The sequence below is a fragment of the Trachypithecus francoisi genome, unplaced genomic scaffold, assembly GCF_009764315.1.
Source record: "Trachypithecus francoisi isolate TF-2019V2 unplaced genomic scaffold, Tfra_2.0 Lachesis_group14, whole genome shotgun sequence".
NCBI classification, from domain to species: Eukaryota; Metazoa; Chordata; class Mammalia; order Primates; family Cercopithecidae; genus Trachypithecus; species Trachypithecus francoisi.
In genome coordinates, this window is record NW_022681459.1 from 55,455,355 (window position 1) to 55,472,333 (window position 16,979).

The window sequence follows — 16,979 nt, forward strand, 5'->3', positions numbered from 1 at the left end:
AATCCCAGCACTTTGGGAGGCCAAGGCGGGCAGATCACTTGAGGTCAGGAGTTTGAGACCAGCCTGGCCAACATGGTGAAATCCTGTCTCTACTAAAAATACAATAAAATGAGCCGGGTGTGATCTCAGCTACTCAGGAGGCTGAGGCAGGAGGATCGCTTGAACCGGGGAGGCAGCAGTTGCTGCACTCCAGCCTGGGTGACAGAGCAAAATTCCGTCTCAAAAAACAAAACAAAACAGTAATAATAATTAGGATGCTGACACTGTCGCTACCTCTTCTGGGTCTCTCTCATTCCTGTAGAATTGTTCTTGCCCACAATCACCTGCCCATCTCTCTTGCATCCCAGAAAAGTTTTGCAAGTTGAGGAAGAGAAAAAAATAATCTGATATGTACTGTCTGTATTCTCCCATGACCATAATCTATGTGGGGAGGAGTGTTCATGTGTCTGTGTCCACCATGGTATTGAATGAATATTGAACAAATGGCTGAATGTGCACGAAGGAAAGGAGATGGTGGGTGGTTCAAGTACGGTTCTTGCTTCCCCATTTCAGGCAGGCCATAAGCAGGGGGCCAGGGAGGACAGGGCCAGGCTGGAAGAGTGTCATTAACTCATGGTTACTGGGGTGAGTGGCCCTCCTGTCCAGTCACAGCATCAGCGGGTGGGTGAAGGTGTTCGGAGGAGACAGAAAAGCAGGGGCCACTGGCTTCCCCCAGCCCCCACTCTGCCAATCCTACCTCAGGGCAGTTTTTTTTTTTTTTGAGACAGAATCTCGCTCTGTCACCCAGGCTGGAGTGCAGTGGCTTGATCTTGGCTCACTGAAACCTCTGCCTCCCTGATTCAAGCAATTCTCTTGCCTCAGCTTCCTGAGTAGCAGGACTACAGGTGCGCACCACCATGCCCAGCTAATTTTTGTATTTTTAGTAGAGATGGGGGTTTCACCATGGTGGCCAGGTTGGTCTCGAACTCCTGACCTTAGGTCAGGAGTTCACCTACCTTGGTCTCCCAAAGTGCTGGGATTATGAGCATGAACCACCACACCCGGCTCCCGGGGTAACTTTAGTGCTCCTCCCTGTATCCAGCAGGGGCAGAGGAAAGTCCCCAGGGAAAGTCTTCTATGAGCCATTGATGACAGCATGGTTAGTAGTAGTTACAATGCCAAAATATAAAAAATAAAATAGAAAGATTTCGTGTGCAATTTTGCAGAGGGAATGTCTTGCCCTTTTTTCTCCACTCAAAAGGAAGGGAGGTTATTCAAAATAGTCAAAAAGTGGGGACAGTCCAAATCCCCACTGGCTGGTGAGAAGATAAACAAACTGTAGTGTATCCATAACGTTACTCGGCCTTCAAAAGGAAGGAAGCACTAATTTATGCTCCAACGTGTTAAGCACTAATTTATGCAGGAACCATGAAACGTGGCGCTAAGAGGCCAGGCGCAAGAGGCCACAAAGTGTGTGATTCCGCTGACACAAACCACCCAGGACAGGCAAATCCATAGAGTCAGGAAGCCAGTTATCAGTTGCTGGGGGCTGCAGGGGATTGATGATGACTTTGGGGCTTCTTTTTGGGGTGATTCAATGTTTTGGAATTAGACAGTGGTGATGACTGCACAACTCTGTGAATATACTAAAAGCATTGTATTGTACACTTTAAAGTAGGTAATTTTTAAGGCATGTGAAATGTGTCTCAATTTTTTTTTTTCTTTTTAAATTTATTTTTTGGGCCAGGTGCAGTGGCTCATGCCTGTAATCCCAGCACTTTGGGAGGTCAAGGCGGGAGGATCACGAGGTCAAGAGATTGAGACCATCCTGGCCAACAGGGTGAAACTCCGTCTCCACTAAAAATACAAAAATGAGCTGGGCATGGTGGTGCACACTTGTAGTCCCAGTCACTCAGGAGGCTGAGGCAGGAGAATCGCTTGAACCTGGGAGGTGGAGGTTGCAGTGAGCTGAGATTGCGCCATTGCACTCCAGTCTGGGGACGGGGTGGACTACGTCTCAAAAAAAAAAAAATTTTTTTTTTTAGAGACGAGGTTTCATTATGTTACCCAGGCTGGTCCTGAACTCCTGGGCTCAAGCGATCCACCTACCTTGGCCTCCCAAAGTGTTGGGATTGCAGGCATGTGCCACCGTACCTGGCCCTTGCATCTTATTTTTAGTTTTATTTGTTTTGAGATGGAGTCTCGCTCTGTGGCCCAGGCTGGAGTGCAGTGGCCGTATCTCAGCTCACTGCAAGCTCTGCCTCCCGGGTTCACGCCATTCTCCTGCCTCAGCCTTCTGAATAGCTGGGACTACAGGCGCCCGCCACCTCGCCCGGCTAATTTTTTTGTATTTTTAGTAGAGACAGCATTTCACCATGTTAGCCAGGATGGTCTCGATCTCCTGACCTCTTGATCCACCCGTCTCGGCCTCCCAAAGTACTGGGATTATAGGCGTGAGCCACCGTGCCCGGCCTCATCTCATTTTTAAAAGAAGGCCAAGAATGGTAGCACGTGCTTATAATCCCAGCTACAAGGCAGGCTAAGGCAGGAGAATCGCTTGAACCCGGGAAGCAGTAGTTGCAGGGAAATGTAATAGTTTAACTTGAGAACTTAAAGGTAGGTCACTCAGACTTCTTTTAGAGATGGAGATGGCACACGAAAATGCAGGTTTTGCTGATCGCAGTGGCTCATGCCTGTAATCCTAGTGCTTTGGGAGGCTGAGGCAGGTGTCACCTGAGGTCAGGAGTTTGAGACCGGCCTGACCAATATGGAGACACACTGTCTCTACTAAAAATACAAAAAATTAGCTGGGCGGGATGGGGCATGCCTGTAATCTCAACTACTCAGGAGGCTGAGGCAGGAGAATCACTTGAACTCGGGAGTTGGAGGTTGTGGTGAGCCAAGATCATACCATTGCACTCCAGCCTGGGTGACAAGAGTGAAACTCTGTCTCAAAAATAAATAAATAAGGCCAGGCATAGAGGCTTACGCCTGTAATCCCAGCACTCTAGGAAGGCAGAGGAGGGAAGAGAGCTTGAGGTTGGGAGTTTGAGACCAGTCTGGGCAATGTAGCAAGACCCTGTCACTACAAACTTTAAAAAGAAAAAATTAGCCAAGCATAGTGGTATGTGCCTATAGTCCCAGCTACTCAGGAGGCTGAGGCAGGAGGATCACTTGGGCCCAGGGGTTTGAGGCTGCAGTGAGCTATAGTCACGCCACTGCCCTCCAGCCTGGGTGACAGAGTGAGCCCCAGTTTCAGGGAAATAAAAAGGGAGGGAGGTATGTAAAGAAGAACAGTAATCAAGTGAGATAACATTCCCCTGTATCGGCTCCATGATAACGTTTATGTGCATCAGGTGTGGGGCCAGGAAACAAGATGGACCACGACCATGATAGTAATAGTGTTAGGAGCATATCCAGCAGCGTGAACTCAGCAGGTGTGAACCCTCTTCTGGGAGCACTTGCATCCCCCTTCCCTGAGCCTGGAGTTAGCAGCCCTCCCAGTCACTGCCCCCAAATGCAGCTCCCGTGCCCTCCTGGGGCTTGTGTGCTCATCTGGGCCCTTCATTCTCGTTCCCTGGGACTAGATGGAGGTGCGGTGTGCGGGGGGAGCCCCACCTCCGTGCTGTGCATTCTGAGCCTCCGTTTGCTGTGTGTCTTGCAGAGCTGGGCATCTTCACCCTGTAGAGAGTGAGGGGCTCAGGAGTCCCAGGAGCAGCGGACAGTATGACCAGTAGCCTATGTGGCCGGCCACTGCTCGGGGCCAGCAGCATCCTACATGTGGGTGTGTGCACAGGGTTCACTCTCAGCATGGTATCCACGGAGCCTGGGCCTCAGGCTGGTCTCTGCTCTGCTCAGGGACAGTGTGGTGGGTACCTGCACAGGGAGCCATCCAGGCGCAGTGGGGTAGAGCCTGTGCTTGGCCACTAGGGGCCAGTGCAGCTCTGAGATGGGCCCAGCGGGCACAGGCAAGGTGGGTGAGCATGGGGTAAGGGCATGGCCACGGGACCCTGTTGTTCCTCCCCACCTAGGCTGCCCAGGGAGATGCAAGAGCAGCTCTGGACACAAGACCTGAGCCCACAGCATTTCCAGGCAGGCTAGAGATTCGTCTCGGGCTTTCGTGCATGCCAGCTAACCTTCCTGGAGCTTTCCAGAACCTTCTCGGAGCTAAAGCCTCTCTGGAGCAGGTTGTTCAGGTGCTGGCATCTCAGGGAGCACCTGAGGGCACCGAGCTCCCAGGAGGAGCCTTCACGAGGGGGCCGGGGTAGCTGAACGCGACAGCCCACGGGCAAGAAATCCCAGCATTTGTATTAGACAAGTTCTGCAACTTCCAAGCAGGAAAACATTTTTTCTTTGTAGTCGCAACGTTATGCTGGCCTTCCAGGGAAGCGCTAGTGCATAAGACGTGCTTGATTAGGATCTAAATTCCCTGTAGCCCCTTGCCTCTATTAACTCTGTGTCGAGGCTTCATTTTTGTTCTGTGTTTTAACTTTCACAATTTTCCATATATCAAACCCCACCAACTGTAAGGCACTCGGGGGGAGGCAGGGGGTGCAACGGGCCTGTTCCCAAGAAGCTTCCCCCTGAATTCCAAAAATAGGGCAAAATGGACCTTGGTCTGGACTCACTCGGCTTTTGCCTGTGGGTGATTTCTTGTGGCTCCTTGCTGTTGAACGACCCAGGAATTTACTGTGTAAGGAGCAGATTCCAGAAGTCATGTAGCTTCTGGTTCCAGCTCCTGGCAAAAAGCATTTTGAAGAGCTTTCTACACTATGTACAACACTAGAAATCCATCGTGTCTGCCTTCTTTTTTTTTTTTTTTCTAAATTATATTTTTGTTTTAGAAAATGCTCACTTCCCGTGAAACACCTCTGGGCAAGTGCAAAATACAAACATCAATTACAATCCACTGAGCCCAAGAAAGGCCGCAAGCAGCAATTCTAGGCACAGAAAACTGGTCAGTGGCTCTCAGGGTGACAGGTGCAAGAATGACCCAGTTCGCTGTTACTCAACTCCAAGCCCCCTCCCCACCCTGAGAGTCATGAGTGGGCCACTGACCCCCAGAGATGGTGGGCACATGGGGGTCAGGGAGGAGAGACCCTGTTCCAAGCCAACCCCAAAGGGGAATGACATGAGCCGGGCAGTAACCTGTGGGAGCCACAGACTCAGGCAGTGGACGAGCCCACCACATAGGTAGCTGCCCTTTACAAAGCCCCCACGTATATCCCTTCCACTCTCCAGGAACCAGTTCCACTTTCTGCAAACACATTGGGTGGACTGGATCAGTGTGCGAGTACGGACCCCTTGGGAAATCAGCTGAAAGCTGCCGCCCCTGCCTCTGCTCCAACACAGAGGTGTGACCACATTCAATTCACATAATGAAGACAGAGAGGAGGCAGCCTTGAACTCATGCTAGGAAACAGCAACTGTGATAGTAGTAAATGCTATTCCTGGCAGATCCATGCCTGAGCCTGGCCCTATGCCAACTGCTCCGTGCAGATTGTCTTGTTAATCCTTCAGCAACGCTAGCAGTCTAGGACTATTGTGTCCAGTTAGAACGAGGAGTTAGGCCCTGGCGAAGGTCACACAACTAGTTAGTGGCAGAATTAAAGCTCAACCCCTTGAAGGTGCCAGTCATTCTAAACTTGTGATTTCTGATGTGGCCGGACCACTAGGCCATCTCAGCACAAGCTGCAGCCTCTGTCTTTTTAGTCTCTCTCCCCTCCCCACTTATTTAAAATTGTGGATTCTAGGCTGGGTGTGGTGGCTCACGCCTGTAATCCCAGCACTTTGGGAGGCTGAAGTGGGCAGATCACCTGGGGTCAGGAGTTCCAGACCAGCCTGGCCAACATGGTGAAACCCTGTCTCTACTAAAAATACACAAATTAGCCAGGACTGGTGGTGTGTGCCTATAATCCCAGCTACTCCACAGGCTGAGGCAGGAGAACTGCTTAAACCCAGGACCGGATGTTGCAGTAAGCCGAGATCACGCCACTGTCCTCCAGCCTGGGTGAAAGAGCAAAACTCCATCTAAAAAATAAATAAAATAAAATAAAAATAAAAACTGTGGACTCTAAATAGGGTGTGGTGGCTCATACCTAGCACTTTGAGAGGCTGAAGTGGGAGGATCTCTTGAGCCCAGAAGTTTGAGACCAACCTGGGCAACATAGCAAGACCCCATCTATATTTAAAAATAAATAGGCCGGGCGCGGTGGCTCAAGCCTGTAATCCCAGCACTTTGGGAGGCCGAGACGGGCGGATCACGAGGTCAGGAGATCGAGACCATCCTGGCTAACACGGTGAAACCCCGTCTCTACTAAAAATAAAAAACTACAAAAAACTAGCCGGGCGAGGTGGCAGTGTCTGTAGTCCCAGCTACCCGGGAGGCTGAGGCAGGAGAATGGCGTGAACCCGGGAGGCGGAGCTTGCAGTCAGCTGAGATCCAGCCACAGCACTCCAGCCTGGGTGACAGAGCGAGACTCTGTCTCAAAAAAAAAAAATAATAAAAATAAAAATAAATAAAAATAAAACTGCGTACTCTAGATGCAGGCGCAGGAGAAAGTACACAAATCGTGTGTGGAGTTCAATGTATGATCATGAAGCCCACAATCCGGTAACCCTCAGGTCCAGAAGGGGACGCCCCCGCCCCCCAGAGCCCTCCTGAATGTGCGCATAGTCACCTCATTGCTTTTCTTCATCTTTCCTATTTGTGCACACCCCTAAACGTTATGGTGGAGTTAGGCTTGCTGTCGGTCTAAGTGTGAATGAAATGATCTTTTGTCTTTGCTGGACGTCCTGTTAGTGAGATTCATCCATCCTCCCCTGTCCCTAGGACCTGGAAATGGTGCTGGGCAGTCCCTGTGGTTACCTCGCAGCCTGCAGGTGTCTTATTCCAGAAAAACAGGCCCACACCTGAACCCACTGGCTGCAGCTGAGTTTTGTTTATCTAAACCCAACCCACTCTGCTTAAAGCCTTATTGCAAAATATGCGCTCCTGGGGTTCTCTGGCTTTCCTGCTGCCTGGGTCCCCTTCAGGTCCGCCCAGCAGCCTTTTACTGGGAGGCTCCAGGCTCAGGGACCCGCCCTGCCTTCCTGTCCCAGAACTGTCCTTTCATCCTTCCCCGGACAATTCCAGTGGAAGGGTATATGGGGGGTGGGGAGGTCCTGGACCGGTCACATTAAGGGATGAACTTTTCTCCTTCTTCCTCTCCCTCCACACACACATTTCCTAACAGGACTCTCCAGTGGAAACCCCGAATTAAAAGGTTCCAAAGCAACTCCACCTTTTAGACCAATATAACCTCTTCAAAGCCTTGCTACTGGGAAGAAAATGCTCACGTTGGGCTTCAGCCCAAAGACATGGTTTCAGCAGCTTTGCGCGACGTTGGCTGAGTGTGCGTGTGACACACACAGACACATCGCTCCGGGGGAGAAACTCCTCCGGATCTCCACAGCCGCCCACGGTCCTCGTCGAGACTGGACTCATCTGAGCTCAGCTCAGAGATTTGGCTGCAGGATCCGACCCTCCCTTGCCAAAAAGACCCGCTCTAGGGGTGACTGCGCATTACTTCCACCCCCACCGCTCCGACCGGCCCCAGGAGAAGCCCTTCTAGGAGAGGCGCCCCCCACCTACCATCCCCGACCACTGGGAGGCCTAAGGGCTGCACTGGATTCCCGCGCCCCGAGCGCCACGGAGGGAGACTGCGCGCCCTTCCCAGGCTCTGGTTGCACAGTCCCAAAGCCCCGCCCATGCGGGGGTCGCGAAGTCCTAAGCCTACACCCCCTCTATGGCTCTGCACCATCCGGAGGCAGGTGTACCCATGACGGCAGACCTAAAGCTGCCCCCGGGCCCCCGTGGTTCCCCGCAGGAGGCAGGGGTGTGTGTGGCTTTTCTGAAAGCTCTAAGGTCTCTGCCCCCCGCCCCCCGCGGTCCTCTGTAGGAGGCTGAGCAGGGGCTGTGGCACAGCTCTAAATCCCTGCGGGTGCTTGCTAGCCCCAGGCGGTTTCCAGGGCCCCTGGTTCCCGCTCCCCCGCAACACGCTTCGGGAGGAGCCGGACGCTCTGGGACTCCGCTACGCGTCCGCGAACGCTCGGGCCGGGCCGCACGCGAGAGATGAGCGCGCCTCCGCCGTCCTCTCCAAATCCCTTATGTCAACCGGGGTTTTCTTCTTTCATTTAAAAGTTGCGCTTTAAGCCAAGTGGGACGCAGATCCGGTAGCTGCCTATTGGGTTTCAAAGTCCAGGGAGTTTTAGCTGGGGTGAAGCATTTTAGCCTCCGTGCGTCTTGGTGTAAAATGGGTAACCCCCTCGACAGCCTCCACAGTCCTTAATGGGGGGGCTCCCTGGCCCCCTCGGCCCCAGTCCTCCGCCCCCGGGTCCTACCCGCGCAGCACTCTTTGCGGCGGCCTCAGCGTATCTTTCTGCCGGGGTGGGGAGCCATGCTCTGAGCCTCGGCCCCGGGCCTGAGGTGCAGAGCCACCGCCCCACGGGTAGCGGCCACCGGGAGCCCCAGCCCCACCTTTCCCGGCCCTGTTCCCTCAGCCCCGCCCCCCCGGGAGGTTGGGTGGGGAGGCCTCCGGGGACTAGGCCCCCAGCCCCCGCCCTGGCCGCGCCCTCGCGTCTCCATAGCGATCCTCTCGGCGCTCACCTCCGAGCCGGCTCCCCCGCGGGCCGAACAATACGCGGCTGGGCCGGGGGCGGGGCGGGGCCGGGCCGGGGGCGGGGAGAGTGCGGGCGGAGGGGGCGCGGGCCAAGCGCACCGCCCAGGCAGCAGCCGGCCGCCGGGGTCTGCGCGGCGCGGAACTGCCCAGCCCGCTCCGGGAACTCAGCCCCCGCCCCGCGCCGGGCCCGCCCCGCTTCCCACGCCCGTCCGGCCGAGCCCGCGCCGGAGCCACCTGGAGCTGCCTGGAGCCGCCGCCGCCGCAGGTTGATGCGCGGCGCCCTCCCGGGACGCGCGGAGGAGCCATCTTGAAACCAACTTCGCAAACTTTCGCAAAGTGCTCTCGAAGTGGAAGCTGCGGGGGAGGCCAGGCGCGCCGTCCTCACAGTCCCTGCCAGGGCCCCCGGGGAGGCGGGACGCGGACCGCCCCGAGGGCCGGGCGCCAGGCGCCCGCAAGCCGCTCCCCGGCCGCGCCGGGTGGATGCGGAGGCGCGCCGGGTGCATGGATTGTGTTTGGGCGCCCGGCTCGGGCTCGGGCTCCGGGCCATGGCGCCGCCGCCGCCCGTGCTGCCCATGCTGCTGCTCCTGGCTGCCGCCGCCGCCCTGCCGGCGCTGGGGCTGCGAGCGGCCGCCTGGGAGCCGCGCGTACCCGGCGGGGCCCGCGCCTTCGCCCTCGGGCCAGGCTGTACCTACGCGGTGGGAGCCGCGCGCACGTCCCGGGCGCCGCGGGAGCTGCTGGACGTGGGCCGCGATGGGCGGCTGGCAGGACGGCGGCGCGTCTCGGGCGCCGGGCCCCGGGGCTGCGTGCGCCTGGCTGGGCGCCCGCTGCCGCTGCAAGTCCGCGTGGCGGCCCGCGGTGCCCCGACGGCGCTGAGTCGCCGCCTGCGGGCGCGCGCGCACCATCCCGACTGCGGAGCCCGTGCCCGGCTCTGCGGGGCGTTCTGCTTCCCGGTCCTCGGCGACGGCGCGGCCGCGCAGCATTCGGCGCTCGCAGCTCCGACTACCTTACCCGCCTGCAGCTGCCCGCCGCGCCCCGGGCCCCGCTGTCCCGGCCGCCCCATCTGCCTGCCGCCGGGCAGTTCGGTCCGCTTGCGTCTGCTGTGCGCCCTTTGGCGCGCGGCTGGCTCTGTACGGGTGGGACTGGCGCTGGAGGCAACCACCGCGGGGACGCCCTCTGCGTCGCCATCCCCATCGCCGCTGCCGCCGAACTTGCCCCAAGTTCGGGCGGGGCCGGCGCGACGGGCCCGGCGGGGCACGAGTGGCAGAGGGAGCCTGAAGTTCCCGATGCCCAACTACCAGGTGGCGTTGTTTGAGAACGAGCCGGCGGGCACCCTCATCCTCCAGCTGCACGCGCACTACACCATCGAGGGCGAGGAGGAGCGAGTGAGCTATTACATGGAGGGGCTGTTCGACGAGCGCTCCCGGGACTACTTCCGCATCGACTCCGCCACGGGTGCTGTGAGCACGGACAGCGTGCTGGACCGCGAGACCAAGGAGACGCACGTCCTCAGGGTGAAGGCCGTCGACTACAGCACGCCGCCGCGCTCGGCCACCACCTACATCACTGTCTTGGTCAAAGACACCAACGACCACAGCCCGGTCTTCGAGCAGTCGGAGTACCGCGAGCGCGTGCGGGAGAACCTGGAGGTGGGCTACGAGGTGCTGACCATCCGCGCCAGCGACCGCGACTCGCCTGTCAACGCCAACTTGCGCTACCGCGTGCTGGGGGGCGCGTGGGATGTCTTCCAGCTCAACGAGAGCTCCGGCGTGGTGAGCACGAGGGCGGTGCTGGACCGGGAGGAGGCGGCCGAGTACCAGCTGCTGGTGGAGGCCAACGACCAGGGGCGCAACCCAGGCCCGCTCAGCGCCACGGCCACCGTGTACATCGAGGTGGAGGACGAGAACGACAACTACCCCCAGTTCAGTGAGCAGAACTACGTGGTCCAGGTGCCCGAGGACGTAGGGCTCAACACCGCTGTGCTGCGAGTGCAGGCCACGGACCGGGACCAGGGCCAGAACGCGGCCATTCACTACAGCATCCTCAGCGGGAACGTGGCCGGCCAGTTCTACCTGCACTCACTGAGCGGGATCCTGGATGTGATCAACCCCCTGGATTTCGAGGATGTCCAGAAGTACTCGCTGAGCATCAAGGCCCAGGATGGGGGCCGGCCCCCACTCATCAATTCTTCCGGGGTGGTGTCTGTGCAGGTGCTGGATGTCAACGACAACGAGCCTATCTTTGTGAGCAGCCCATTCCAGGCCACGGTGCTGGAGAACGTGCCCCTGGGCTACCCCGTGGTGCACATTCAGGCGGTGGACGCGGACTCAGGGGAGAATGCCCGGCTGCACTATCGCCTGGTGGACACAGCCTCCGCCTTTTTGGGGGGTGGCAGTGCTGGGCCTAAGAACCCTGCTCCCACCCCTGACTTCCCCTTTCAGATCCACAACAGCTCCGGTTGGATCACAGTGTGTGCCGAGCTGGACCGCGAGGAGGTGGAGCACTACAGCTTCGGGGTGGAGGCGGTGGACCATGGCTCGCCCCCCATGAGCTCCTCCACCAGTGTGTCCATCACGGTGCTGGATGTGAATGACAACGACCCGGTGTTCACGCAGCCCACCTACGAGCTTCGTCTGAATGAGGATGCGGCTGTGGGGAGCAGCGTGCTGACCCTGCAGGCCCGCGACCGTGACGCTAACAGTGTGATTACCTACCAGCTCACGGCGGGCAACACCCGGAACCGCTTTGCACTCAGCAGCCAGAGAGGGGGCGGCCTCATCACCCTCGCGCTACCTCTGGACTACAAGCAGGAGCAGCAGTACGTGCTGGCAGTGACGGCCTCCGACGGCACACGGTCACACACTGCACATGTCCTCATCAATGTCACCGACGCCAACACCCACAGGCCCGTCTTTCAGAGCTCCCATTACACAGTGAGTGTCAGTGAGGACAGACCCGTGGGCACCTCCATTGCTACCCTCAGTGCCAACGATGAGGACACGGGAGAGAATGCCCGCATCACCTATGTGATTCAGGACCCTGTGCCGCAGTTCCGCATCGACCCCGACAGTGGCACCATGTACACCATGATGGAGTTGGACTATGAGAACCAGGTCGCCTACACACTGACCATTATGGCCCAGGACAACGGCATCCCGCAGAAGTCAGACACCACCACCCTGGAGATCCTCATCCTTGATGCCAATGACAATGCGCCCCAGTTCCTGTGGGATTTCTACCAGGGTTCCATCTTTGAGGATGCTCCACCCTCAACCAGCATCCTCCAGGTCTCTGCCACGGACCGGGACTCAGGTCCCAATGGACGTCTGCTGTACACCTTCCAGGGTGGGGATGACGGCGATGGGGACTTCTACATCGAGCCCACGTCTGGTGTGATCCGCACCCAGCGCCGGCTGGACCGGGAGAATGTGGCTGTGTATAACCTTTGGGCTCTGGCTGTGGATCGGGGCAGTCCCACTCCCCTTAGCGCCTCGGTGGAAATCCAGGTGACCATCTTGGACATTAATGACAATGCCCCCATGTTTGAGAAGGATGAGCTGGAGCTGTTTGTTGAGGAGAACAACCCAGTGGGGTCGGTGGTGGCAAAGATCCGTGCTAACGACCCCGATGAAGGCCCCAATGCCCAGATCATGTATCAGATCGTGGAAGGGGATATGCGGCATTTCTTCCAGCTGGACCTGCTCAATGGGGACCTGCGTGCCATGGTGGAGCTGGACTTTGAGGTCCGGCGGGAGTATGTGCTGGTGGTGCAGGCCACATCGGCTCCGCTGGTGAGCCGAGCCACGGTCCACATCCTTCTCGTGGACCAGAATGACAACCCGCCCGTGCTGCCCGACTTCCAGATCCTCTTCAACAACTATGTCACCAACAAGTCCAACAACTTCCCCACTGGGGTGATCGGCCGCATCCCGGCCCATGACCCCGACGTGTCAGACAGCCTCAACTACACCTTCCTGCAGGGCAATGAGCTGCGTCTGTTGCTGTTGGACCCTGCCACGGGTGAGCTGCAGCTCAGCCGCGACCTGGACAACAACCGGCCGCTGGAGGCGCTCATGGAGGTGTCTGTGTCTGGTGAGTGGCCGTCGGGGTGGGAGGAGCGGCTCCGGATGGGCCTCCTGGAGAGCCTCAGGAACCCGCCAAGGGCCCCGCCTGGCATGCCAGGGCGCATTTGGGCCGGGCCCGGGCGGCTCTGCAAGGATTTGTTGCTGCTGGTTGGATGCTGGGGGTGAGCACCCCACCTAGGCCCAGCGAGGGGGAGAGGCACCACGCCGCTTCCGTCAGCATGCTGGGAGCAGGCCTGCGGTTCTCCAAGTTCAAGACCGGGGCTCAGCACCTTTCTCAGCAGGCTAGTGACTCCTGAGTACAGCTATTAAAATGTGGCCTCCAGGTGATCTGGGTCACAGGGTTTGCTTGGGGGTGCTCTTTCATCAGCCAGCCACAGGGGTCTCTGGGAAGATCAGAGGTCACTGCCCCTTCCATGTGCCAATTAAATCCAGGGTGGGACCGTTGGAAATTGTCAGATGGGTCCCTGAGTCACCCTGTAATGCAGCCGGTGTTCCCTTGGTCTGGTTTTTCTGTCTCCTGCAGATAATAACAGTCGGCCTTACGTGTGTAGGGCTTTGTGCAAGCTCTTTGAAAAGCATAGCCTCATTTGATCTTGGCTTCTGCCCCTGGACGTGGGCTTGTAATTTGGGTGCTGTTGAAGAGGCCTGCCCAGTTAGTGGTGGAGCCAGTGTGGGAACCTTGCTCGCCTGCTCTGGGGCTGGAGGTGAACAGAAGGGAGGGGAAGCCTCGGCTCAGCTGTCGGAAGTTTGGCTGGTCCTCCACGCCTCTGACCCTGTGTGCCAGGGCTGGCCTGCGGGACTGGGGAGGTGTTGGAATTGGGAGACACAGAAGAGGCAGAAGAACTTCGCGGGGGTTGGGGGAACAATAAAGGTCCCCTAGTGGCTCTTTGAGGTTTGCCTGACATCCAAGGATGCTGGTGCAGGCAGATGACCTTATTTGTAAACCCAAACTACTGCCAAGAAGACCTCAGATTGGCGGGCTGTTTGAGTCAGTGTTTCAGAGGAATTGTTTAAACAGTGAGTTATTAGGACAACGTTGCCACAGGAGCCCTGGAAGAATTAAAAAGTTAACTTTGTGATTTGTTTCGTTTCTGAAGTTGGCTGTCCTTCTGTCATATAGGAAGGGTTGGATAGCTAACAGCTGCCAGTTACAGTTGTTTGCTTATAAGATGTGAACCTTACAGATTCAGTTTTGATACGACACAAACTTTCAGCACAGTTCTGGCAGCACAGTCTATTTGCTGGTGGATATTTTAGGTTTTGTGAGACTGTAAAAATGTGTGCAGAATGTGGAATAGGCCCTTAAGGGCGAATTAACCGGGGCTATGGATATTCTTAGGAAGTTCTTCTTCTGTACCCCTTTATCTGATAGATAAAGCGGGATGGGAAATTTGGCCTGTTTAAAAACGACTTGGCCCGATAATACGGTTTAGATTCAACAAGGGACGAGATAGTGGGAACAGATCCGTGCTGGGGGCAGGGATGTTTTACATGTCTGTGGTATCAGTAATGTGGGTCCCCCCACTGTTAGCCAGACAGCAGGGTTTAGGATGGATTCCCTTCCAGGCAGGTTGGTTCCTGAGGGCTGTCTCACCTGGGGCGCACAGCTTGGACCACAGTTGAAGATGGGTTGAGGGCTCCATGCTATGTAGTCACTGTCTCAACCATCCAGTTATTGGCTCTGCTCTTTTGCAGACACGCTCATACTCTCGTGTAAATCACACACTGGGTCCTCATGCATCCATACTACGCCTCCCCCACCCACCCAACCGCCCCAACACACACCCAGATGACAGTGGTTACCTTTGACTGGGTTCCAGCAAGTGGTTTTCTTTACTCTTTTATTTGCACTGTCATGTGTTTCCCTGGTAATTGGGAGCCGACTGGTGTCATACTGCTGCTCATTTTACAGATGCAGACACTGAGGCCCAGGAGTGTTGAGAGACCTTCTCAGGGCTGCACAGCCAGTGGGCAGGGGCACTTGGTGTTAAACCACGATCTACAGAAAAAGCCCGCCCTTCACATTCCCCTCTCTTTCTTCGGAGAACATTTTTGACGAATTAGTTGCTGAACTGAATTACTCCAGGGTCAAATGGGTACTCTGCTTTAAAGTAGGCATACAACCGGGTGCCGTGGCTCACGCCTGTAATCCCAGCACTGTGGGAGGCCGAGGTGGGCGGATCACCTGAGGTCGGGAGTTCGAGACCAGCCTGGCCAACATGGTGAAACTGTCTCTACCAAAAATACAAAAATTAGCCAGGTGTGGTGGTGAGCACCTGTAGTTCCAGCTGCTCGGGAGGCTGAGGCAGGAAAATGGCTTGGATCTGGGAGGCGGAGGTTGCAGTGAGCCGAGATCCCACTGCTGCACTGTAGCCTGGGCGACAGAGTGAGATTGTCTCAAAATAAATAAACACATAAAAGGACGTGCGGAAATCTCAGACCGTTTGACTAGGATTTAATGCTCCAAATAAGCAAATCACTATTGACTAGAAGATCTATGGTTCCAGACGGCAAAGCACTGGGTAGAAAACAGACCAGACAGAAAGATCAGCCCTTGAATTAAGCGGAGGTTTTATTAAGGAACAATACAGGGAAGCGGTGGTTTCAAACTCATCCACTGTTTTCAGTTGAGTGTTGTTGGTTCCTTAGGATTTACAGCCATGCCCTAAAGTCTTTGATGCAGTACGACTGGCCTGGAAATGCTGTATGGAACAGGCCAGCCATCAACTGGGTTTAGTGGGAGCCATTCCAGGAACGGCTGCCAGCTTTCCGCAGAGGAGCCCAGGAGGGATGGGTGCACTGAGGGCAGGGCCTGGGAAGGCACGCATGGTGGAGGCAGTTCATTTAGTCTGGCGTGGGGTTGAACACAATCACTGTGACTGTGACTAGATAGTCGTTGACGGTTTTATATAGCCCACCAAGAACAGAACATTTTTTGAAAATTTTTTGACGTCAGAATATAGTGAAATTCAAATAGCTGCCAGCTATTTGAATGACAGCCAGCGATACAAGATGTTCATTTTTTGCGATGGCTTTTGAATGAGATTTTAAATTCTGTGATAGGGACTTTTTATGATGAGCTTGTATAAAAGCTGTGTTTGCATTTTTCAGAGCAATGTGGCTGATGAGCCAATGGACAACTCAAGCCTTGAATATGCTTTGGTGTTCTTTCTGGACAGTGGTCTTTCAGAAATATTGACATTCTTCATTTTATTTTTATTTTTATGTTTAATTAAAAAAACAATTTATATATAATGGATCATATACATTATAATGAATTATGTGTAAGTTACATACATAAACTTATGTGTGTGTATGTGTATATATGGGGGTGTGTGTATGAGACAGGGTCTTGCTCTGTTGCCCCAGCTGGAGTGCAGTGGGGCATGATCACGACTCACGTCAGCCTTGATCTCAGCTCATTCCACCACCACACCTGGCTGATTTTTTTTTTTAATTTGTAGTAGAGACAAGGGCTCACTATGTTATTCAGTCTGGTCTCCAGCTCTTGAGCTCAAGTGATCCATCTGCCTTGGCCTCCCAGAGTGCTGAAATTATAGGCATGAGCCACTGTGCCTGGCCAGGTGTATATATTTATGAGGTATGTGAGATATTTTGGCACCGGTATGCAATGTATAATGATCACATCATGGAGAATGGGGTCTCCACCCCCTCAAGCATTTATCCTTTGTATTATAAACAGTCCAGTTATACTCTTTTAGTTATTTTTGAATGTACAGTTAAATTATTATTGACTATAGTCTTGCTGTTGCGCTAAATACTAGGTCTTATTCTTTTTTTTTTTGAGACGGAGTCTTACTCTGTCTCCCAGCCAGGAGTGCAGTGGCATGATCTCAGCTCACTGCAACCTCTACCTCCGGGGTTCAAGTGATTCTCCTACCTCAGCCTTCTGAGTAGGTGGGATTACAGGTGCACACCACCACACCCAGCTCATTTTTGTATGTTTAGTAGAGACAACGTTTCACCATGTTGGCCAGGCTGGTCTCCAACTTCTGACCTCAAGTGATCTGCCTGCCTCGGCCTCCCAAAGTGCTGGTTACAGGCGTGAGCCACCATGCCCAGCCCAGGATCTCATTCTTTTTTATAGTGGAAGAGTACACCACGGTGTATATGTGCCACATTTCTTTTTTTTTTTTTTGAGACAGAGTCTCGCAGTCGCCCAGGCTGGAGTGCAGTGGCCGGATCTCAGCTCACTGCAAGCTCCGCCTCCCGGGTTTACGCCATTCTCCTGCCTCAG

The 16,979-nt window shown here is 55.4% G+C and overlaps 1 protein-coding gene across 3 annotated transcripts in view; it reads left to right on the forward strand.

Moving 5' to 3' along the window:
- The first annotated feature begins 8,694 nt into the window (after window positions 1–8,694).
- The window catches only part of CELSR1 (cadherin EGF LAG seven-pass G-type receptor 1), a 186,205-nt gene continuing 177,920 nt past the window's right edge, over window positions 8,695–16,979 (forward strand). For all 3 annotated transcript variants that reach the window (XM_033233563.1, XM_033233562.1, XM_033233561.1), the window contains exon 1: window positions 8,695–12,728. In XM_033233563.1, the coding sequence (XP_033089454.1) occupies window positions 9,185–12,728 (3,544 nt within the window). In that variant the 5' untranslated portion in view covers window positions 8,695–9,184. The remainder of the gene's footprint in view (window positions 12,729–16,979) is intronic.